The sequence below is a fragment of the Gorilla gorilla genome, chromosome 17 (genome assembly GCF_029281585.2).
Source record: "Gorilla gorilla gorilla isolate KB3781 chromosome 17, NHGRI_mGorGor1-v2.1_pri, whole genome shotgun sequence".
In the NCBI taxonomy this organism is placed as follows: Eukaryota; Metazoa; Chordata; class Mammalia; order Primates; family Hominidae; genus Gorilla; species Gorilla gorilla.
In genome coordinates, this window is record NC_073241.2 from 50,316,838 (window position 1) to 50,342,887 (window position 26,050).

The 26,050-nt window shown below is 36.5% G+C and overlaps 1 protein-coding gene across 2 annotated transcripts in view; it reads right to left on the minus strand.

The window, feature by feature from the left end:
- The window catches only part of ROCK1 (Rho associated coiled-coil containing protein kinase 1), a 161,452-nt gene that overhangs the window by 111,205 nt on the left and 24,197 nt on the right, over window positions 1-26,050 (minus strand). For both annotated transcript variants that reach the window (XM_004059230.5, XM_055368617.2), the window contains exon 2: window positions 8,985-9,066. In XM_004059230.5, the coding sequence (XP_004059278.3) occupies window positions 8,985-9,066 (82 nt within the window). The remainder of the gene's footprint in view (window positions 1-8,984; window positions 9,067-26,050) is intronic.

Here is a 26,050-nt window from a genome sequence, read left to right on the forward strand (position 1 = left end):
TGTTCCGCATGGTATTGGGGTGTTGCAGACAAGACTATGTGTTTGTTAAGACCCACAGAACTATATACACTTTATGCAAATTTAAAAAATCAATTGGGATTCTGGGGGATCTCAGGATGGAATCCAGGATCTAACAAATGAATCTAAATGTATGACTAACATATGACATGCCCTCATTGAAGGTGGTGAGGGAAAAGAAGCTGAACTACGTAATGCTGGAAAACTGTTTTAGCTGGAAACTAAGGCTAAAGACAAAAAAGGAACTGTACAAAGATATTGTGTTCCAGTTGGTAAATCCATTTCTCACAGGGTGTATGGTTTATTTTACATGAATATTAGGGTTCAGTAAGTAAATACCAATAATGGGAGCCAGGTTTCTCATCATCAGAGAAAAAAAGTTACAAACAGGCAAAGGCGAAAGCTAGAATGAATCTTGTGATACTAGTTTAGAGCTGGTAATATCAATCTAAACACGTTTAACATGTGTACAGGTATAGAATTATAGTTATGTGTATAGTCACAGGCTGGTATACACGCATACATATATTTCCTAGCTATGGCAGCTGAGAGGGTCTTGAAACAGTGATCACCAGTAGCAATAAGCACACCTAGCACCCAGATCTTGGTTTCTAAATATCATTCTCCAATAAAAGGAACCAGAGCTCCTTGGAAAAAATGGCTGATTTCAGGGCTGAGGGAAAATATAAGATGAGCCTGGAGCATCGTGTAATGCCAGAAAGTAAAGAAGTGTTCCTTTTTTTTAAAAAAAGTAAGAACATGTCAAAGAACACAGGAGTAGGAGCTGGGTCCAACCTGAAAGAGCTCCCAAAAGGCAAAAATGAGAACAATTTAAGTAACAAAGTATTAGGTTGGTGCAAAAGCAATTGAGATTTTTGCCAAAAACAGTGGCAAAAACTGCAATTATTTTTGCACCAACCTAATAAATAACACACTACTGGATTACAACCCAAAGTATTAAATAAATATATGCAGTTTATATTACATAAATCAATGACTAAATTAATAAATGGGGGAGAAAAGGCAAATCTTCCCTACAGAATTCCAAATAATACGTGTAAATAGTCTCCCCTCCAGGAGAGTATGGAAAGGGAATACGCTCCCCTCCACAGCGTTTGGAAAAAGAAAATGGTAACTTTCTAGTGGAGAAGCTTGCCAGACACTACCTTAAACCAAATGATAAGCGTTAACATCACCAGTGATGTGCCTAGATTTATGATGGAGTTATGCTCCAATGAAACCTTCATAAAGCTGGAAATTTTAAAGTCAGAGACCACCCGGACTTTCTAGATCATCTCTAACAAGTCAGTATCCAACGTCTAATGCACTGAGCTCATATATAACAAGTACTTACTATGCTGTCAGGTTTGGCAGTAAAAACATAAATGCCCCTGCTCTCATGGCACTTAAAATCTAGTGATAGGAGAAGGAGAAAAAGGAGAATGGATCCTGTCTTAGTCTGTTTTTTGCTGCTATAACAGAATACCACAGAATGGGTAATTTATAAAAGAAAAAAGGGCATCTGGCAAGGGTCATTCAATGGTAGACAAGTGGAAGAGTAAGAGCATACATGCACAAGAGCTCACTTTTATAACCCCTTCCCACAATAACAGCATTAATCCATTCATGGGGGTGGAACCCACATGACCTAATCACTTCTTAACGTCCCCACCTACTAGCACTGGCAATTAAACTTTAATGAGTTTTGGTGGGGGCATTCAAACCACAGCAGGTACCAATCAAATAATCATACAAATAAATATAACCTGTGATAAGTATACAAGATGCCATAGAAGTACATGCTCAGATCTATGAAGCCTAGATAACCAAGAGGTTAGGGAACAAAAATGAAGGCTTATTTGAAATTTAAAGGATGACTGCTTTGAGTTGGGTGGGTTGGAAAGAATTCTAGAAAGAGAAAAACAACATCTGAAAAGTCTTATGGAGAAGGTGTCATGGTACTTTCCAGGAAATAAATGTCAGCGTGTAGCTGATGTGTAAGGAAACAAGGAGGAGAGGTGTACAGTTAAGAATGTAACTTAGAAGCTTAGATAGCATCAAGTTTAGAAAATCCACCAAAAAGCTGGGAATGGAATTTGACTTAAATTTACTATTCAAAAAGAATCCTCTGGCAGCAACGTAGGTAACTGTACATAGGCAAAAGTAGATGTATTATTGAGACTGAATGGAAGATTTTTGTGATCATTTAAATGAAAATGAAGAAGCTTAAACAATAGTTGTGTTGGAAAAAGAGGGAAAGTCAAGCCTCTGTATGACGACTGCCACTGTTCAGAAATCTGCACTTATCAGTCTTTTCTTTGGTTTATTATAACCAGACCATTTACCTATCTTTAGTTTTCTGGGAACTCCATCATTCTCCAAAGTTTCTCTAAAGATCTTCAATCACCTCAGCATGTTAATTCAATAGGTGTAAACTGGCTCGATTTAGAGGTATTTAAAGCACTCAAACTTTCTCCTCTTCCTTGAACTTCAATTTCTTTATCTAAGTTTTTAAAACTCATGAGAATTATGAAAAGAAAAAACAAGCAACTAAGTAATTTTTTTTAATATCCAACCCATTAACCCAAAAGCCCCAGCCTGCCATTTCAGTCTCATCCCCTGCAGTCTGTCCTCCCGACCCTTTCTCTCTCATTATAAACCAAGTTCAATTTACACCAAACTCCTGGTTCCTCAAAGATGTCATACTTTTGGAAGACTCTGTGATTTAAATGGTCTTCCCTCTCAGAACTGTCCTTCCTCAATTGAAAAATCTAGCCCATGTTTTAAGACTCAAATATTACTTTCTTTTGGAAGCCTTTCTTTACCCCATTCAAGATCTGTGTATCATTACATTCTCTACAAACTTCTACTATTATAAGGTATATCTGTGTGTGTTTCCATCCATGAGATGGTAAGAGCTACAGTTTCTAAGCAAAACAGTCTTGTTCTTCATGTCTTTAGTGACTGGTCATTCAAAAACTATTTCAAGAATGGTCTTATGTAGTGAAATTATCCTTTTCTCATACATCTTGAATCCTAATTCTAACCAGGAAGGATGGGAGTAGAAGAGAGAATGACTTGTAAAGGGCTTAAGAGCTTTTCACAAGTTGTGGCTCATTATAGTCTTCTAGCCTAACACATTTTTAATAGATTTATACTACTCTTTTGTATTTATCCCTGGATATGTATTCATACTTCTGATCTGGTTCATAAAACTTTATAATCTCAGCTGAGAACTCCCTGTGGAAGAACCTTGCTTTCTATGGCTGCAACCTTCTAATATTTATTACTTTTGACTACATTTTCTAAGCTTGGAGCACGTGTCTAACTGTGCCCACTATTTCTTTCCTTCATCAACATAAAGTCTTAGGCAGTTTTGCCTCTCAAGGGATATTTGGCAATGTCTAGAAATATTTCTGGTGATCACAATTGGGGATAGGTGTTAGGATATGCTACTGGCATTAAGAAGGCAGAGGCCAGGGGTGCTGCTAAACATCATACAATGCAAAGAACAGCCTCCCAGCAAAGAGTTATCTGACCCAAAATGTCCTTGGTGCCACTTGAGAAACCCTGGTCTAAAGTGAACTGAATGCTTTGTCTCAAGGTCTGTGTTAACATTCTAAACGATCATCTCTTTTGATCACTAACTCTGAATAGTGATTATTCGCATTGCTTTCTCAGTAATTGTACTAGTGCCAAAGCAACCAAAAATTTACCAACTGTACTGTATGCTTTTATCACTACCATAGCTATTATGTCACTTTTGTAATCTATATTATAAAAGATACAGTATATGACATAAAATATCAGTTCTGTTTTTTTTTAAGCCAAACAAATGAGCTCTCTTGCATTTATACCTGGAGGTTCATGAATTTTCTTCATTCAATGGTCTTCCCTTCTCCATTATCGTCTTTTAGACTAAGATTTGTTTGATAAACATGTTTTTCTATTAACATATAATTATGAATCTTGTACCCTAAAGTCTCTGTGACATCCATAATGGTTTATAAGCATATACAATCATAATCACTGTTCCCAAATTTTCTCTCCCTTCATCCTCCCAATGTTCTGGCTCCCAACATGTGTCTTCAAAACTGTGACTAACTCCCACAACAATCGCTTAATTTTATCTTGGTATCATCTCTCTAACTCCTATGAAAATGTCACCTGAAATCTTTCCTTATCAGGTATGTGAGGCTGATAAACATTTTCTTTGCAGCCTTATTATTTAGGTATCATACACCAGAACCCAGAAAAGTAAATCTTTATATTTAACTATTCAGTCAAATATTCACAGATTGTCTTTTCCCTTTTGTTTCCACACACTTCTTAACACAAAGAGATAAAAATTAACAGGTTGGAATATAATTAAACCTGATGATTAAAAATTATATTTGAGGCTTAATTTAATATGACTTAAGCTGAATTCTTTAAAGAAAAATATTTTATCCCATATTCCAGGTATATTCTTAGGTCACTACATCTGATATATGTCAGCAAAAAGCAATTAGAAACAAAACAAAAATTTACCTTTAATAAAATAATTTTGATGTGCTTGCTGATGAAAGCTAAATCTATATAAAAGAATTTCAGCGGTATGTAAAATGCTATCCTATACAAATCCATTGCTCTGTGTGAAACATAAAAACACAACGCCAGTAATTGAAGGAGAATGTTCTAATTATATTGAAAAAATAAGTTTGTTATGTTTATTTACACTTATAACATGTTTATTCACCTTGTTTTTGTTCATGTCTTTAAATTTTATTATGATTTCATGGTAGCCATATACATTGTTTTCCTTAAAAAATTAACTTACATAGAAGTAATTTTTTTTCTTGAAGTAACATATTAGTTTAGAATTAGGCTGATTACTAAATGAGCATTAAACTTCATGTTTTTTAAGGTTGAGTTTGTTAATATAACTAATAAACACAGAGTAAATGATGCTTTTTGTATATAGATTTCAATGCATTTCTGACTAACACATATACTCATGTAATCATCACCACAAAGAGGTTACAGAATTCCAAGGTTTCTTCATACCCTTTTCTAACTCCTGAAGTTTTACCTCAACCATAGGATTTCCAGCTCAAAGGTTTGCATTTCCAGCATGTCCTACAAATGGAATCATGCAGTATGTAGCCTTTTTGTGTCTGGCTTTTTTCACTTAACAGAATGCTTCTGAGATTGCTGGATATTGCACATATCAGTAATTCATTACTTTTTATTATTCAGTAATATCCCACTATGTGGTTGTACCACAATTTATCCATTGATCAGCTGACGGGCACTTGAGTTGCTTCCAGTTTTCAGCAAACATAAAGTTGCCTTAAACATTTTAATACAGCTCTTTGTGCAGACATATGCTTTCATTTCTTTTCAGTAAATATCTAGGAGCAGAATTCCTGGGGTCATATAGTAAAGTGCATGTATAACTTTATAAGAAACAACCAAACTGTTTTCCAAAGTGCCTTACCATTTACCAGTCAGCAATGTACAGGGTTCCAGCTGCAATGCATTTTCATAAATATTTGATATTGTCAGTTTAGAAAGTTTTAATCATTCTAATAGAGGTGTACTAGTATCTTATTGTGGCCATAATTTGCAACTTCCTAATGACTAACCACCATGAACAGTTCTGCACGTGTTTACTGGTCATTTTTACATCTTCTTTGGAGAAATGTCTATTCAAATATTTTTCCTACTTTTAAACTGAACTATTTGTCTTGTTATTATTGAGTTGTTACACTTGTTTATATATTCTAGATACCAGTCCTTTATTGGACATATGATTTGCTAATGTTTTCCTATTTTGTAAGTTGTCTTTTCACTTTTTTTTTTTTTTTTGAGACAAAGTCTTGCTCTGTCGCCCAGGCTGGAGTGCAGTGGTGCAATCTTGGCTCACTGTAACCTCCACCTCCTGGGTTCAAGCAATTCTCCTTGCCTCAGCCTCCGAAGTAGCTGGGATTACAGGTGTCTGCTAACATGTCTGCTAATTTTTGTATTTTTAGTAGAGATGGGGTTTCGCCATTTTGGCCAGGCTGGTCTGGAACTCCTGGACAGAACTGATCTGCCCGCCTCAGCCTCCCAAAGTGCTGGGATTACAGGCGTGAGCCACCATGCCTGGCCTTCACTCTTGATAGTATCTTTGAAGCATAAATAAAAGTTTTTTATTTTGATGATGTCCAGTTTATCTATTTTTCTTTTGTTGCTTGTGCTTTTGGTATTACAACTAAGAAACAACTGCTTAGTCCAAGGTCATGAAGATTTCAACCTATGTTTTCTCCTAAGAGTTTTACATTTTTAACTTTTATATTTTCAGTTAATTTTTGTACATGATATGAGGTAGGAGTCCAAATTCATTCCCTTGCATACGGATATCCAGTTGTCTGAACACCACTGGTTGAAAGGACTATTCTTTCTTCTTTCACATGCTTTGCAACTATTTTTTCCCAGCCTTTGGCTTATCTTTTCATTTTCTGAACAGTGTCTTCTGAAGAGAACTATTTTAAATTTCGATAAGTCTAATTTATCCTTTTTCAAAAATGGTTTGTGTTATTTGTGTCCTATCTAAGAAAAACTTGCCTAAGGAAAGTGGCAAATATGTTCTATGTTTTCTTCTGGAAGTGTTATTGTTGTAGCTCTTACATTTACGTTGATGATCTATTTCGAGTTAATTTTTGTATACAGTGCAAACTGAGGCTTGAACATTGAATCATCCTGTCACCTTTGTTGAAATCAATTAACCATATACTTGCATGCACAGGTCTATTTCTAGATGCTCTTTTCTGTTCCACTGAACTATGTGTTTATTCTTTCATCAAGACTATACTGTCTTGATATTGACCTTAATCCTCCAACTTGCTCTTACTTTTCGAAACTGTTTTGGCTGTCCCAGGTCCTTTACATTTCCATATGAATTACAGAATTGCTGGTCACCTTATACAAAAAACTGTCTGCTAAGGTTCTGAGAATATACGGACTCTATAGATCAATTAATTTGGGGACTGTTAACATTTTAATATTGAATTGTACAATCCATGAACACTGAATATCTTGTTAGGTCTTCTTTAATTTCTGTCTACAATGCTGTATAGTTTTCAGTAAACAGGTTTACACATATTTTGTCAAATTTACTCCTAAATTTTTCATGTTTTTGCTTCTATTGTAAATGGTGCTGTATTTGTTATAATAAATTAATCTCCAATTGCTTGTTAATAAATGTATGTGCAACTGCTTTTTGGATATTAATCTTCTAACTTTCAACCTTGCTGAATGTACTTATTAGTTCATGTAGCTTTTTTGCAGAATCTTGAGGATTTTCTATATGGAAAAATCATGCTGTCTAAATTAGGAAAGTTTTACTTCTTCCTTTTCAATCTGTACGGCTTTTCTTTATTTTACCTGATGGCACTGGCTAGAACTTCTAAGACAATGTTAAATAAAAGTGGTAAGAGAGGACAGATTTGCCTTTTCCAATCTTAGGGGAAAAGCATTTGTCTTAAACAACTAGATACAATCTAAACTGTAGGTTTCTTGTAGATTCCCTTTATTGGGGAAAGGAAGCTTCCTTCACTTCCTAGTTTGCAGACAGATATTTTAAAATTGTGAATGGATATTAAATTTTATCAAATGCTTTTTCTGCATCTACTAAATTTCCTTTTTAAAATATGTTAATATGGTAAATTAAACTAACTGATTTTTGAATTTTATACTAACTTAGTAATCCTGGCATAAACTATCCTTGGTCATGATTTTTACCTACTGCTATATATGACTGCCCTAAAATTTTGTTATATTATTCTCTGCAATTTTCTCCACTTTAAAAATTAAAATAAATTGTACAGGTTTACCAGTTAAAACAGTTTACTTTAGATTTACACTTTTATTTCATTTATTTCTACTAAAGCATTAATGTCTCTATTTATAAAATATACAAGCATACTTAACATTATGAAAGCAACAAAGTAGCACAGTTTAAGGAAGCATGAATTTCATTCTTGCTAGCCATTACTTTAAAAAAAACCATGCCCCACCCTCTGCCTTTGTACTAAGGAGCATTTACCCCTTATCTACACCATCTCTATAAATGCCAGTTACCATTAAGATAAATAGTCAAGCCTCTCCATCTTTTTAGTTCCTTCACTATGTTGTCAGGTAGGGAGGTAAGCAACTGTAAATATTAATAAAATTTTACTGCTATGTCCGTAGGACATGAGAAATAATTAAAACTTTTATACTTAAAAACTTCTCAGTTCAGAATCTGGCACCATATTCAAAAACTAAATAACTTTTTAAAATTTGAAAAACTAAAAGATCATAAAATTAAAAAATTCTAATACAAGATTTCAAAGTATAGGATTTAAAAAATCAAAAAGATATGACTATTTAGAAAAACAAAACCTTTGTAATAAAACATATATAACCAAAATTGAAAGATAACACCAAAACCAATCAAACTTACATGTATCAATATTTATAGTTCAGAAACAGAAATAAATAAATGAAGTAAGGAGGACTTTATGATCTAAATCTTATCAATTCTTTAAGATTAAAAGTTTGAAATTATAAGTTATTTAATCAAATTTTTAAATGATAATATCCAATCTAAAAAGGAGCCTTCGGAAAAGAATATCTGTAAAATTTAAATATAAAACAGCTTTCATGGAGAAAAATTCTCATTTCTCAGCAGTTACTCAAACTCAATGTGCAGTTATTCAAACTCAATGCACAGTTTTTTGAATACTTATTTTAGCTATTTTTCATCCCTTTCTCTTCAAAATATTTTGGTTCTCCTAACAGGCATCCAAATTGTTTCTTTCACACTTCCTACTAAATTCTATGTAGAAATCATTGATGAAATCACCAAAAATTAAATAGAAGAAAAAATAAGGGCTTGAATGACCTAAGTCAAAATGTAGTTATATGAAGTCTGTCATTAACCTCCACAAAAAATTACTTACATCTGCTTAAAAAGTTGTCAATATTTTTGTTTTTTCTTAAGGCAGGAAAATCCAAATCATATACCAAAGCATCCAATCCATCCTAAAGAAACAAACAAACAATGGTTAGTTTTTTGGATCACATTATACAGTCTCCTTTTTTATGAAAGAATAAAATATATGCTTTAATATTTAATTTCCCCTAACACATCTTGTGTACATTTAACACCCTCTACAAGATTAGATGAGTACTGGGAGAAAAGTGGTTTTCATTTCATATGCAGTTCTTTTTACCTTCTAAGTCTGCCAGGCCCAGGGGCAAGAAAATTACCACAGATTGGCTGCAAGTGATTTCAATCCATGCACTTTTCCCCTCTTAAGGACATGAAATTTTATTTTGCATTACTTCTCCTTACTACTGCATTTATCTTTATCTTAGACATCAAAAACCTACATTTGTTACTATAAATATTTTACAAGGTAACAGCTAAATAATAATAAAATGTGAGGTTTAATATAAAATAAATACTGCATAATCACAAATGCAAGCTATATACATTTTTAATTATAAAAATGTATTAGATTGTCATGGGTCTTCTTTCTTTGAGGCACTTTCTAGGGAAAGCTAGCAGTAAAGGACACACATGAGCTTTTGCATTTTTTCTGCTTTTTTTTTTTTTTTGAGGGTCTTGCTCTGTTGGCCAGGCTGGAGTGCAGCGGTGCAATGTTGGCTCAATGCAACCTCCACCTCCTGGGCTCAAGCCATCCTCCTGCCTCAGCCTCTTGAGTAGCGGGGACTACAGGCTCACGCTACCACACCTGGCTAAATTTTGTCTTTTTGTGTATAGACAGAGTTTCACCATATTGCCCAGGCTGGTCTTGAACTCCAGACCTCAAGCAATTGCTCCTGCCTCAGAGTCCCAAAGTGCTGGGATTACAGGTGTGAGCCACCACGCCTGGCCGAGCTTTTGCTTTTAAGTGGATATTTAAATATTATCTAAGCAAGTGCATGGCAGTGTGAAGGTATACCAAGCAGTGTTGAAGTGGGAAAGCATCTATTCAGACTATATCCTGCTGCATGGCAGGAACTGGAAGAACTTCAGATAATCCTAAGCAATCTTCATTATAAAGTCTCACTCTTTAGTAAATGTTGTTTGTATAATTGAATAGCACTATGGAAAAGAATGGTTTTTGCGTGATGCTTAATAATGTAATCAGTTCCAGACAGGTCAAAACATTAAAAAAATAAAGAACCAGGCAAAAGCATTTTAAAGAAAAAAATAGTATATTTACATGATACCGTTGAGAGAACAAGTCACATAACCTTTCTGAGCCTCAGTTTTCTTTTTTGTAAAATGAGGGATAATGATTACAACACATAACAGATTTGTGAGAATTAAATGAGTTAACATGTGAAGTGTCTGGACCTTAATAGTCTCACTTCTCTCTCTTTTATTTCTGTTACTGACATTTGAAAGCTCTGAATGTTAGTCTCCCTATTGACAGGAATGACCTACACAGAAAACAGACATTTTAGTCATGTGGTCATAAAACCTTAAAAGTAAATCTTAGGTCATGATGTTAAACCCTTCCCCAATGCAGTAATCCAAAGTACTTTTGTTGTTGTTACACATGGGCATCTGAGTTTTGCGTGACCAAGTATTTGATCATGTGTTTGTTAATGAAAAATGAGCTGCCTCCACTAATTACATATAGTCACTAAGTGTTTGGGCCTGGTACCATACACTTTAATTCTACAATACCATGGGATAGTCTATTACTTTTCAGCATCACCCGTAAGCAAAACTTGTGTGCCTTTATTAGGGAAATAAAGTTGGCAAGAATGTATTCTTCTAACTTAACCAAAGCATATACCAAATGAGGTTTCTAAGGGGAGTCAAGACACCGGGGTGGGAGAGAGGGATGCAGGCTTCCATTTTAATGCAGTGGAAAAGCTGAACAATGCAAGGAATGTGTATGTCCAACTATAAATGAGGCAGGAATCTTAGCTTTTATTCAATACTCTGAAGTTCCATAAAATAATGCAGATAAGACTTCCACACTTCCTAAAAGTCCAAATTCTAGTACCAGGACTCGGAATGTTAACATAACATTCATCCAAGTGCAAAAACAATTCACGAGGAATGATAATCAAAGGATATACTTCCACTGATCCTTCACTTAATTTTATGATTTAGGCATGAGCAAAACCACCTTCTACTTTCACAACATGTCCATCATATAGCTTAATCATCAATTTAAAAATGTAGAGGAGGCCGGGCACAGTGGTTCACTCCTGTAATCTCAGCACTTTGGGAGGCCGAGGCAGGCATACTGCCTGAGATCAGGAGTTAGAGACCAGCCTGGCCAAAATGGTGAAACCCCATCTCTACTAAAAATATAAAAATTAGTCAGGCGTGGTGGTGGTGGGTACCTGTAATCCCAGCTACTCGGGAGGTTGAGACAGGACAATCGCTTGAACCCGGGAGGCGGAGGTTGCGGTGAGCCAAAATCATGCCTCCAGCCTGGGTGAAAGAGACTCTGTCTCCAAAAAAAAAAAAAAAAAAAAAAAAAAAAGTGGAGGAGAAAATATGTAACAGAGGGGCCAATCAATGTCAAAAAATTACAGTAATTAAATTCTTTGCCACTAATAGTTGAACAAGGGTAGTAGACCAGTTGTAGCAGTTACATTTTAAAAGAAGGTAGTTACATAAGAGATTTTCACATATACACACAAAGGCAGGCATAATCAATTAAAAGTATAACATTTTACAGTGATCTCTAAAGTAAAAACACTTTACATTTCCTGAAAAGCACTGATATGGCAGTGGGAGCAGGGGGAAGAGGAGGTAGAGGTCCATTGTGTTATGCCACAACAGAGTTCAAGTGAAAGCAGAAGCAAAAGAAAATTATTCAACACTACTACAAACTTTAGTTTTCTGGATAAATCTGAATTAACAAATATGAGTCAGGTGTAAAACATCATTTAGGATTAAATCCATTAAAAGTAACACATTATAAGGTATGAGAATTTAATGGCACTAGGAAAGGACAGTTACACTATTATAAGAAACATTCATTTTTAGGTAAATTTTCAAAACCTAAATGGTTATTATTCTAAACCTAACAGACATATTTTTGGAGAAACACCACCCCACCCTCAAAATCCATTGAAAACTATGGCAGCAAAACTGGGGCTTCTGAAAATCAAACTACTTCTAAAATGGGCTGACCACTGGTACTAAAGAGTGCTGACCCACTTTGGTAAGAGAGGATATACCATTTAAAGAAAATGTTTTTGGTATATGTAGTAGAATGTTGTTTTAACTAAGTCCCTTAGGCCAGATGCTGTGGCTCACAACTGCAATCCCAGCACTTTGGGAGATCGAGACAGGAGGATCACTTGAAACCAGGAGTTCAAGACCAGCCTAGACAACATAGCAAGACCCTATCTCTACAAAAATAAAAGTAAAAAAAATAGCTGGGCGTGGTGCCGCATGCTTCCAGTCCCAGCTACTTGAGAGGCTGAGGCAGGAAGATCGCTCGAGCCCAGGAGCTCAAGGCTACAGTAATCTATGATTTTGCCACTGCACTACAGCCCTGGTGACAGAGTGGGACCCTGTCTCTAAAAATCAATCAGTCTATCAATCTCTCTTCACTTGATAAAGAAATAATTCATCAAAATTAAGCACAGCTATGAAAATGAAAACAGAATTTCCTTAGGGAATTTTAACAACCTGATATTAAATACAGTTAAAATCTGTTTAACTGGTGTGACATTACTATACCCATGTCAATGCTGCCCAAGACATTTATAGTCAATAAATAAGTAAATAATGTTCCAAATTATCTAGTACAACAAACAATGGCTCTTCCCAATCAGTCTCCAATCATACCTTTGTCCAGCCTGTTTCTCTACACATACATAGCTGGGCTTAGGCCACAGTGTGCTACCAGCCATTTCCCAAATAAGCCAGGCTCACTCTACCCTATGGGGCCTTTGCACCTGCTCTATTCTCCTGCTGGAATGTGAACATTCTTACATTAAGACTGCCTCAAATGTCCCTTACTTTGTGCTGCCTTCCCCAGTGCCCTGAGGGGCAATGTTATGTAACCTCCTTTGTGCTATTACAGAAATTATGTATTTAGCTGTTATACTGTAATTATTTATTTCTAAATCTGCCTCCTCTTCTGCAGGAAAGCAGAACAAAATATTTCCTGTCTCTCAGAGTTCAGAGGTTAGTTAGTAGGTAGAAAAAGTAAATACAGGATATGAAGTGTTATAAGTAGGTACTACATAAATAGAGAAAAGGCTATTTGGGGCTTCACAGAGAAGATGAAATTTGAGCTGAACCTTGAAGAATAGAATTATGAAGGAATAAGACAGAAGTGGGGCAAGGCAATCTAGAGGTGAAAAGCAAGGATAATTCAGAGAATGAGGATAGAATGTTCTGGACTGGGAAAGGTGAGAAGGAGATGAAGGAGAAGGAGTCAAAGCTGTGATGATCAGGGAGAGAATGTTAAAGGTATAACATACCAGGAGAAGAATTTACCTTCTGATAATTTGGAACCACAGGAATTTCTGCGGGGGAGAGAGTGGCACGACTGGTTTTTATTTTAGTAGTCTGGCAATGATAAAGATGATAAATTAAAAGTAGAAGAGATAGGTGGAGATGAAAGCAACAAGGAGGATACTGTGGTAATACAAGCATAAAAGGATAAAAGACTGAAAAACTGGGGAAACAGGAATGGGGCATTAGAGGCAAAAGAATCTGATGAATAACTGAAAGAGGAACAGGAAGGGTTGAAAATGATTATATGATCTTCAAGTTGATGTGAGTAGACAGTGACTTCATTAACCAAGGCAGATAATATAATTTGGAGAGATGATAAATATTTCAGACACACTACATCTGAGGCCCTTTGGGATATCATTTCATGAATAACTAGATGGCAGCTGAATATAAGTTTGGGTTTAACAGAGAGATTGGGACTATAATACAGATTTGGGAGTCATGAGAGCACACTTAAATCCATGAGAACATACGCAATCATCCAACAAGAATAAACAGGGAGAGTAGAGAAAGACTGAAGAATAGAACACTGGGAAACATTAACATTTAACAGGTACACAGAGCAGGCTGGGCACGGTGGCTCACACCTGAAATCCCAGTACTTTGGGAGGCCGAGGCTGGTGGATCACCTGAGGTCGGAGTTTGAGACCAGCCCGACCAACATGGAGAAACCCCTTCTTTACTAAAATACAAAAAATTAGCCGGGTATGGGGATGCGCGCCTGTAGTCCCAGCTACTCAGGAGGCTGAGACAGGAGAATCGCTTGAACCCGGGAGGCGGAGGTTGCAGTGAGCCGACATCGCACCACTGCACTCCAGCCTGGTGACAGAACAAGACTCTGTCTCAAAAAAAAAAAAAAAAAAAAAAAAAAGGAAAGAAAAAAAGAGGTAGACAGAGCAAAAATGGTGGAGGAGGACACAGAGAAGAAAGACAGAATAGTACCAAGGAAGCTGAGAAGGAACTTAAAAAGCAGAAATGCCTTAAGAATGAATTTAAAACGTCTCAGGAAGTCAAACAGAATAGAGAATGCAAAAGAAGCCAAATCATTTGCCATTTAAACATCACTGATGGTCGCACAACAACGTGAATGATTAATGCCACAGAACTATACATTTAGAATCAGTTAAATGGGCTAGGTGGCTCATGCCTGTAATCCCAGCACTTTGGGAGGCCAAGGCCAAGGAGGATCACTTGAGGACAGGAGTTCAAGACCAGCCTGGCTAATATGGTGAAACCCCGTCTCTACTAAAAATACAAGAATTAGCTGGGCATGGTGGCAGGCACCTGTAATCCCATCTATTCAGAAGGCTGAGGCAGGAGAATCACTTGAACCCGGGAGGTGGAGATTGCAGTCAGCCGAGATCGTGCCACTGCACTCCAGCATAGGTGACAGAGGGAGAGTCTGTCTCAAACAAAAAAGAAACAGTTAAATGATAAGTTTTATGATACGTTTGTGTGTGTGTACATATATATACACACATAAAAATTTTTGTACTTGTAGTAGAGATGGAGTTTCACCATGTTGGCCAGGTTGGACTAAAATTTCTGACCTCAAGTGATCCTCCCCTCTTGGTACATACATACATACACACACACACACACACACACACACACAGCTATAATTTATTTTAAGTCACTATCAGATGTCAGCAAATTGGTGGACTAGGAAGCTCCAAGCTCTCCTTCACCCACAGAAACATCAAAAGTAACAAGCTATCTGAAGCAGGTCTGCAATAGTTCTGGAAAATTTAGGTTTATAGCAAACAAGCGAATATCCAATCAAGTAAAAGCTATCCCAAATGGTAGGAAAGTGTTATGGCAGTTTACTTGCTCTTGTCCCACCCCCTGCCAGGGAAAAGGACAGTCTTAAGTCTTGAGCAGGTAGCAGACTGGTTCCTCCTCTTCCTACTCCCCCACACCTTGAACCCAAGAGGGTAGAATAAGACCATACTGTGTATGTTCATTCTATCTTGTATGGGAGATACCTGAAGGACTAAGGCAAGAACCTAAACTCTGTTTCACATAATTCAGAATACAGGCAGGAAAAGCAGCTGGTGCTGCTCATAAAGGCTACAAGGAAGCTAACTACAAAACCTACTGACACACCTGAGGTAAAAGATGGGGGAGTAGGGAGGACTAATGGACACAACACATACAATAGACCATCTAGGCCCAGACGAGAAGCGGGGCGAGACTTTTTGGGAAATTAGATGATTCAAAAGCAGCCATGTATACAGGAGAATATAAAAAGCCGTGTGAAGCCCAGGCAAAAAAAGCATGCTAAGGAAAATCCTGAGAAGATCCTAAGCTCTCATCTCATGTGAGTTTCATCCTGAAACTCAGAACAAGCCTAGCTAAGTGGTAAAGGAGTACCCCAGCAGAGGGCAAATCTGCAAAGACTGAGAGGTGGTTCTCTTTTTGTTTTCTGAGGCTTTTTTGGTATGTATTGGAGCATCTCATATTCAAGGAAATCTCTGTCCAAACATTAGCTGAATACAAGCTAAAGGAACCAAGACTTCAGTAATCACTCACAGTAAGGAACAGTCTTTGCAAAAACAATTTGGAAAAGTCTCAAAACAAATGGACTGCAGTCATTTGTACTACAGCCATCAGCAAAAAAAACAAACTGGCCAGGCACAGTGGCTCATGCCTGTAATCCCAGCACTTTGGGAGGCCAAGGCAGGCAGATCATTTGAGCCCAGGAGTTCGAGACCAGCCTGGCCAATATGGCGAAACCCCGTCTCTACTAAAAATACAAAAATTAGCCGGGTGTGGTGGCGTGCGCCTGTGGTCCCAACCATTTGGGGGGCTAGGGTGCGAGAATCGTTTGAACCCGGGAGGCAGGGGCTGCAGTGAGCTGAGATGGCACCACTGCACTCCAGCCTGGGTGACAGAGCAAGACTCTATCTCAAAACACCCACCTACACACACACACACACACACACACACACACACACACACACACAGAGAGAGAAAACCTAGTGTGGTAGGAGTTACTAAGAAATTATTTTAGGCAGACAGAGAGGAAAAAAAGGGTCCTTTGGAAGGTTTTTCGCAGCTCTTGTCTAGCAGGAAAGCCCGGGGCACCTGTGCTGTAATGGCAGTCTGAGTGGATGGAGTTTGAGCTCTGGGACCCATCAGTCCTGCTGGACCATCTGTGAGACTAGTTCTGAACCCAGAACAAAAGACCAAAGCAGGTCTGTCTCCAGTAGTCTCCACCACAGGCTGGACAGGGTCAAGGTGGCTTTGTCTTGCTTCCTGGGCATTCCTTCTTAAAATGCCCTGACTGATCACATTGATAACAGCTAGTGGATGCACCTTGGGGATTCAGGACTTTACAAGCTTGTAATGCTGCTACTAGAGCCTCTGTTTTCTCTTGTACTTCCTCTCCTTTTCTCGGGCCTCCTCCCAATCCCCTTTGTAAAAGACTGAAGTGGCTATTCTCAGGAGGCTTTCTAGGGTGCTATCTGGTTCTACTGCTTGCTTCTGTAGCTTTCTTCTAATATTGGGAGCTGCCTGTGTAATAAACTTGTCCTTCAGGATGAGCTGTCCCTCAACTAAATTGGGGTATAGAGAAATGTGCTTTATTAGTGCCCCTCTCAGCCTTTCCATAAAAGCTGTGGGATTCTTGTCTGGTTTTTGGTCTATCATGGACAGTTTGGAGTAATTGAGAGGTTTAGCTGTGGTCTTCCACAGGCCTTCTAATATACACCTTAAAAAGTGCTTCCTTTTCCATTCATCTGCTGAGTTATTGGGATACCAGTTAGGGTTATTTACCGGAACTGCTTCCCTTCCTTGCAGGAGTGAAGTTTTCACCTCTTCCTCACCTTCCTTTTCTCCTCTTTTTTTCCTTGGTCTGCTGTATGGAGGCATGTTGCTCATCTCCATATTTTTCTGCTGCCTGCGGAACTGTCTGCTTTTCAGCTGTAGTGAGGGTTTAACTTAGCAGCAACATAACATCCCTCCACGTGAGATCAAACACCTGAGTTAAATTTCAGAAAATTTCTATATACCTATCAGGGTCATCAGAAAATTGACCTAAGTCTCCCTTTGTTTGCTTAACGTCCTGCAATGAGAAGGGAACTTGAACCCTTATGGCACCATTCCCATCAGGCATTTCCTGGAGGGGTAAGAGTGAAGAGGGGAGAGTAGGATATACTGGAGATGGTGGTGCTGATGGTACAATTGGAGTGGAACCGGAAGGGTTGGGACTTCAGTAGCTGTCTTAGATTGCTCCTCTGGAGCCCACTTTAGCTCTGGGGAACTACTCCCTGTGGGTTTGCCTGCCATGGCTACTAAAAGAACTGGGTCGATTGTACAGAACTTGTAAAGGTCTGGGTTGTCTCGCAGAGCAAAGAAAGCCCGTACATAGGGGACCTCAGTCCATTTGCCCTCCTGTGTGCAGAAAAGTTCTAACTGTTGGATAATATTAAAATTAAGTCTCCCCAGGCCAGGTTTACCAAGAGGGTAGGAAGGCCATGCCCTTGTGCAGTAGAATACTGCTTTTTCTTCAAAGTTTTAGGGTCGAAGGAGTCCCAGTGCTTTTAAAATACACTCCAGGGGAGTGCATGTTGAAGACGATCTGTTACCCATCTAGAAAGAGAAGTGAGAATAAAAGCATTCTCCTTCCTTTCGGTATGTGATCCACGTGTGTTCCTGTAGTTTTTTCTAATTCGACTCGAGACGAAGAACCTGGTGTTCCCCCACTCATCAAAGCCATATCACTAGCAAACCCTGGAGAATAGAGAAAATCTAATTTCCAAAATCACCACATTATAACAGTTAAACGGCCAATTTTCCATAAAGAAACCACAAGATATACAAAGGAACAGAAAAACACGGCTGGAAGGAATGAAATAAATGAACAGAAACCATACCCACGAAGCCCAGACATTGGACTTGATAAAGACATTAAAAACTGTCTTAAATATGTTCAAAGAGCTGAAGGAAAACACAGAAAAGGAACTAAAGGAAACTAGGAAAATTATATATGACCAAAATGAGAATGTCAACAAAGAGAAAGAAACTATATTAAGAAATCAAACAAATTCTGGAGCTAAAAACTAATACTTTAAGTATAAATGGACTAAACTCTCCAATCGAACTACAGAGACTGACAAAATGGATTTTAAAAAACAAACAAAAACACCATGATCCAACTATATGCTGTCCATAAGGAACTCACTTCAAGTCCAAAGACAAATGGTTAAAAGTGAAGATGGGAAAAAATACTCCATGCAAATAGTAAACAAAAAAAAGCACTGAGGTGGGTAGGCTAATATCAGACAAAACAGACCTTAAGTTAAAAAAATGGTTAACAGACAAAAAAGACATTACATATTGATAAAAGGGTTAATTCACCAAAAATATATTATCATAAATTTATATGAGTCAAATATGTACATTTGGTATATAAATATACAAGCCCCATGATATATGAAGCAAACATTGAAAGAATTTAAGAAAGAAATACATAGTTCTACAAATAGTTGGAGATTTCAATAATCCATTTTCAGTAATGAATAGAACCAGACAGAAGATTAATAAAAAAAACAGAGGACATGAACAACACTGTAAACCAACTGGAACTACAGATTATAAAGAGAGAGAAAGCACTCTATCCAGTAACAAAATACACATTTTTCTCAAGTACACATGGAACATTCTCAAGAATAGACTTATTATGTTATGCCACAAAACAAGTTTTAATAACTTTTAAAAGACCAAAATGACACAAAGTATCTTTTCCAATCACAATGGAATGAAACTACTAAACAATAATAGGGGAAAACTGGAAAATTACAAACGTGGAAATTAGACAATGAACTCTTAAAACTATGGGTCAAAGAAAAAAATCATTGGGAAATTAGAAAATACTTTGAGACAAATGAAAATGAAAATACAACGTACCAAACCTAGTAGGATGCTGAAAAATCAGTGCAAAGGAGGAAATTTATAGCTATAAATGCTTACTTTTAAAAAGAAAAAAAGCCTTTAAAATCAATAAAAATAACCTAACTTAATACTATAAGGAACTAGAAAAAGAAAAGCAAACGAAACCCAAAGCTGACAGAAGGAAAGAATAAAGATTAAAGTGAAGATAAATAAAACATAGAATAGGAAAATAACAGAGAAAGCCAATGTGACCCAAAGTAGGTCTTCTGAAAAGATAAAATTGGCACATATTTGGTTAAGCTGACTAAGGGAAAAAGAGAGAAGACTCAAATTAGTAATTTCAGAAATAAAAGTGAGGACATTCCTATCAATTCTACAAATAATTGTAATAGAATATTATGAACATCTGCACACCAGAAAAAAAGGGTAACTTACATAAAATGGACAAATTCCTAGAAGCATACAATCTGCCAAAAATGAACCATAAAGAAATGGAAAGTCAGAATACACCAATAACTGTAACAAGTAAGAAGACAGAAATGGTAATAATAAACCTCTCAAGAAAGAAAATCCCTGGGCCAGATGGCTCCACTGGTGAATTCTAACAAACATTTATGTATTTTTATTTGTTTGTTTTTTCCTTTTTTTGAGGCAGGGTCTCACTGTGTTGCCCACGGTGAAGTGTAGGGGCACAGTCTCAGTTCACTGCAACCTCTGCTTCCTGGACTTCAAGCTATCCTCCAGCCTCAGCCTCCCGAGTAGCTTGTGTGAGCAACCACACCTGGTTAATTTTTTTTTTTAGGGATGGGGTTTTACCATGTTGCCCAGGCTGGTCTCAAACGCCTGAGCTCAACGCTTTTTGTTTGTCTTGGCCTCCCAAAGTGCTGGGATTACAGATTGTGAGTAGGAAGTATGTCCGGCCTCTACCAAACGTTTAAAGAAGAATTAACACTAATCCTTTTCAAACTCCTTCAAAAAACTGAAGAGAAGGAAATATTTCCTAACTCATTCTATGAGTCCAGCACTGCCCTGATAGCAAAACTAAAAATATCACACAAAAGTTACATATCAGAGTTTATGAAACATATGAATATAGACATAAAAATGCCCAATAAAATAACAGCAAGTAGAATATAGCACATATGAAAAGAAGTACACACCAGGATCAAGTGGGATTTATGCCAGGAATGCACAGTTGATTTAACATACAAAAATATTTTAATGTCATCTACCATATTAATAGAATAAAGGACAAAAACCACATCACCTCACTAGATACAGATAAAATGTTCAACAAAATTCAACACCCTCTCATAATAAAAAACAATCAACAAACAGGGAATGGAAAGAAACTTCCTCAGCATGGTGAAGGCCACATATGAAAATCCCACAGCTAACATCATACTCAATGATGAAAGACTGAAAGCTTTTCTCCTGAGATCAGGAACAAGACAAAGATGTCACCTTTTGTCACTTCAACTCATTATTGGAAGTTTTTGCCAGAGCAATTAGGTAAGAAAAAGAAATAAAAGGCATCCAAATTGGAAACAAAGACGTAAAATTATCTATTCACAGGTGACATGATCCTATAGGTGGAAAACTAAAGATTACACACACACCAAAACAAAACAAAACAAAAAAATCCATCAGAGCCCATAACCAAATTCAGCCAAGTTACAGGTTAGTCAATACTCAAAAATCAGTTGCATTTCTATATACTAACAGTGAATAATCCAAACAGAAACTTAAGAGCAGTTTCATTTATAAAAGCATCAAAACAAATAATACTGAAGAATAAATTTAACTGAGGCTAAAGACATGTACACTGAAAACCATAAAACATTGCTGAAATTAGAGAAGACATAAATGAAAAGACATCCTATGTTCATGGACTGGAAAAAATATTTTTTTAAATGGCAATACTACTCAAAGTAATATACAGATTAAATGTAATCCCTATCAAAATCCCAATGGTGTTTTTTGCAGAAATAGAAAACCTCATCCTAAAATTCAAATGTAATCTCAGATCACAAACAGCCAAAACAATCTTGAAAAAGAACAAAGTTAGAGGACTCAAATTCACTGACTTCAAAAATCACTACAAAGCTACAGTAACCAAAATGGTGTACTGCTGGCATAAGGACAAGCATATACAGCTGGTGCTCAAACAACATAAGTTTCAACTGCATGAGTCCACTTATACCTCCTTCCACCTCTGCTACCCATGAAACAGCAAGGCCAACTCCTCCTTTTCCTTCTACTCAGCCTACTCAACGTGAAGATGGTGAATATGAAGACCTTTATGATGATCCACTTCCATTTAATGAATAGTAAATATATTTTCTCTTATGATTTTAGTAATATTTTCTTTTTGCTGGCTAACTTTATATAAGAATACAGTATATATATTTACATATAACATACAAAATACATGTTGTTAATCAACTGTTTATGCTATCAGTAAGGCTTTCAGTCAACAGCAGGCTATTAGTAGTTAAGTTTTGGGGAAATTAAAAAAGTATGTATTTCATGTATTTCAAATGTATGGAGAGAGGGTAGTGGTCAGTGCCCCTAATCCCCATGTTGTTCAAGGGTCAATTGTGCATAAAAATGGAATGGGGGGGGGAAGGAGCACAAACCCACATATACATATGGTCAATTAATTTAAACATGTGTGACATAACCATTCAATAATGGACAGTCCTTTTAGCAAATGGTGCTGGAAAAACTGCATATCCACGTGCAAGAGAATCAATCAAGTGGGAGCCCCTACAATATACCATATACCAAAATTAACTCAAAAGGGATCAAAGACCAAAACATAAAAGCTAGAACTATAAAATGCTTAGAAGAAAACATAGAGGGAAGCTTCAGGACATTGAATTTGACCATGATCTCTTGTACATGAGACCACGAACACAGGCAACAAAAGAAAAAACAAACTAAACCTCATCAAAATTAAAAACTTTTGTGCACCAAAGAACAGTACTAACAGAGTGAAATGGCAATCCACAGAATGGGAGAAAATATTTGCAAATAATATATCTGATAAGAGATTATTACGCAAAATATGTAGGGCACTCCTAAAATTCAAAACAACTCAATTTTAAAATGGGCAAAAACTTGAATAAAAACGTCTCCAAAGACAGAAATGGCCAATAAGCACATGAAAAGATGCTCAACATCATAAATCATTAGGGAAATACAAATCAAAACCACAATGAAACATCACTTGACACCCATTAGGATAGTTATTATTTAAAAAAAACAGAAAAGAACAAGTGTTAGAATGAAACTGGAATGAAACTTAATGAAACTGGAACCCTTGGCAATGCTGGTGGGAATGTAAAACAGTGTAGCTGCTGTGAAAAATAGTGTATCAGTTTCTCATAAAATTACCACCTGATCAGTAATTCCACTTCTGGGTATACACCCAAAGGAACCGAAAGAAGGGATTTGAACAGATATTTGTACACCAATGTTCACAGCAGCAGCATATTCAAAATAGCTCAAGGTAGAAACAACACAATTGTACACCAACAGATGAATGGATAAAAGGTGGTATGTACATACACTGTAATATTATTCAGCCTTAAAAAAGGAAATGCTGACACATACTACAACATAGATGAAATTTGTAAACATTATGCTAAATGAAATAGGCCAGACAAAAAAGGAAAAATATTGTATGATTCCACTTATACACAGTACCTAGAAATGGCAAATTTACAGAAACAGAAAGTAGAATGGAGATTACCATAGGCTGGAGGGACAGGGAATAAAAGAGTTACTGTTTAATGGATACAGAGTTTGTTTGAGACAGATGATATAGTGCAAATAGATACTGGTGAAAACACAAAATTGTGAATGTACTTTAACACCACCAAATTGTACTCAGGAACGGTTAAAATGGATGCAGATGCAGTGGCATGCACCTGTAATCCCAGCTACTCAGGAAAGTGAAGTGGGAGGATCGCTTGGGCCCAGGAATTTCAGAGCAGCTTGGACAACCCCATTTCAAAAAAAAAAAAAAAGGCAAATTTCATGTTACGTATATTTTACTGCCAATTTTTAAGGACATTATTAATCTTAATTAGAATATCTTAATTAGAATGCTTCATTAGAGGAGAAGGTGCACATACCAGCTTATGGTCGGTAGAAAAATTAATGGAAAATGAAGAAATGAGAAAAATGGCTAAATAAATGAGAAAGATTAGAAGTTTGCATGATTTAAAACTTAAACTTGATTAAACATTTTTAGGTAGAAAAGATATTTTTATAGAAGATACATGATTTAACAAGGTTCCAAAAGATGTAAGGGAGAACAGGCTTAAGATACCAAGTTAAGACATTAACCTTGTAAAGTAAGAGAATACTTCTACAGAAATGGCATCCTGTCTCATATTCCAAGCTAGAATATTTAGTAGTCATGTGATCTTTAGCAAGTTATTTAACCCATCACCACCTCAATGTTCTCATCTGTAAAACAAGATAGTATCAGTAACAACCACACAGGACTGTTTTTTCTTTTTTAAAGATTTATCCAAATGAGTTACAAAAATATATTCATGGATAATTTCAAGGAGGACTTCCTTCCTACTGCCTTAAAGGTTTATAGGTATGGGTGAACACAATCAAAGTTTTCTCCTGGCATGAGTAACTGAAGAAGTTCAGATGGTTCTGACTCTGGGGAGAGAGAGTTTGTCATTTCTCAAACGATTCTTTTAAGTATCTAATTTGTTATTTTGGGGAAAAATAAATACATGTCATACATTCTTTAGTTAGTAGTAGTATGGAAATAATATATGTTTTTTTTTTTTTTGAGACGGAGTCTCACTCTGTTGCCCAGGCTGGAGTGCAGTGGCGCAATCTCGGCTCACTGCAACCTCCACCTCCCAGGTTCAAACTATTCTCCTGCCTCAGCCTCCTGAGTAGCTGGGATTACAGGTATGCACCACCACACCTGGCTAATTTTTGTATTTTTAGTAGAGACAGGATTTCACCATGTTGGATAGGCTGGTCTCGAACTCCCGACCTCAAGTGATCCACCCACCTAGGCATCCCAAAGTGCTGAGATTACAGGCATGAGCCACCGCGCCCAGCCTGAAAATAATTTTTTAAAACTCAGCTAATTGTTATTTTCTTAAAATTCTTATACAAGTTATCATACAACCAGAACTTGATCATGGAAAAGAAAATGAAGAGAATCATTCATTTTCCATGGAACTATAACAAAAGATTTAACATTTGTATCACTGGATGCCCAGAAGACAAACAAGAAAAATAGAATGGGGCTAAAAGGGACTAAAACAAATGATGGCTAAAAATTCCCCAAATTTGGCAAAAGACATAAACCTACAGGTTGAAGGAGCTGACCAAACATCAAAACAGGACACACCCAAAGAAATCTAAGCCAATTTTTAAAAATGTCAAACCGAAATTCTACATCCACTGAAAAAAAAAAAAAATTAAGACATTCTCAGATGATGAAAAAACAAGAGATTTATCACAAGCAGACATTCTAAAATAATGGTTAAAGGAAATTCTCTAAATAGAAGACGATGAAAGAAAGAAATCTGGTATATCAGAAAAGAAGAACAAAATGTAAAAATATGGCAAAAGATAATACATTTTTCTTCTCTTGAAAGTTAAAGCAAAAATTATAATGTTGCTTGTTTCTCAATGCAGGTAAGAAGATATTAAACATGAATATATTACGAACAAGGGTAAAATGACAAAAAGGAGGAAAAATTTCTACCTTTCAATTGAACTAGTAAAATGTCAAAACCAATATAATGTGATGTTTTCTATGCCTAATTTAATACCTAGAGTAACCAATTTAAAAAGCTATACAAAGATATATACACACAAAAACACTTTCAGATAAGTCAAAAGGGAATTACAATAAATGTTCAAGTGGCCCAGGAAGGCAAAAAAGGAACACAGATACAAAAAACAGGGAGGTAAAAACAGAAAAGAAAGAATATAACAGCAGATTTAAACCCTAACATAACAATAGTTATATGAAATATAAATGGTCTAGACAACAATTCAAATTAAGAAACAGATTGGTAGACCTGGATACATAAACATGACCCATCCACAGACAAGAAATTCACTTAAAATGCAACAAACAATACAGGTAGGTCGGAAGTAAAAGAATGGGAAATGATTTACCATGCAAATATTAATCAAAAGAAAGTGGGTGTGGCTATATTAGTGTCAGACAAGGCAGACTTCAGAGAAAGAAAATGGCCAGGCACAGAATGGAAAATTACATGATCACAAAAGAGTCAATCCACCAAGAAGGCACAACAATCTGAACCATGTATGCTCAGAACAACAGAACTGCAAAATAAGTGAAGCAAAACCTGACAGAAATGAAAAGAGAAATAGACAAATCTACAATTTTAGTCGGCAACTTGAATACTTCTCTCTTAAAAATTGATAGAACTGGACAGAAAATCATCAAGAACTCAACACAAGTAATCAACAAGATCTAATTGACATTTATATCATATTCCAACCCAAAATAGCAGAATACACATCCTTTACAAGTGCTCATGGAACTATTACCAAGACAGACCACCACACTGTGTGCCATAATTCAAACCTCAG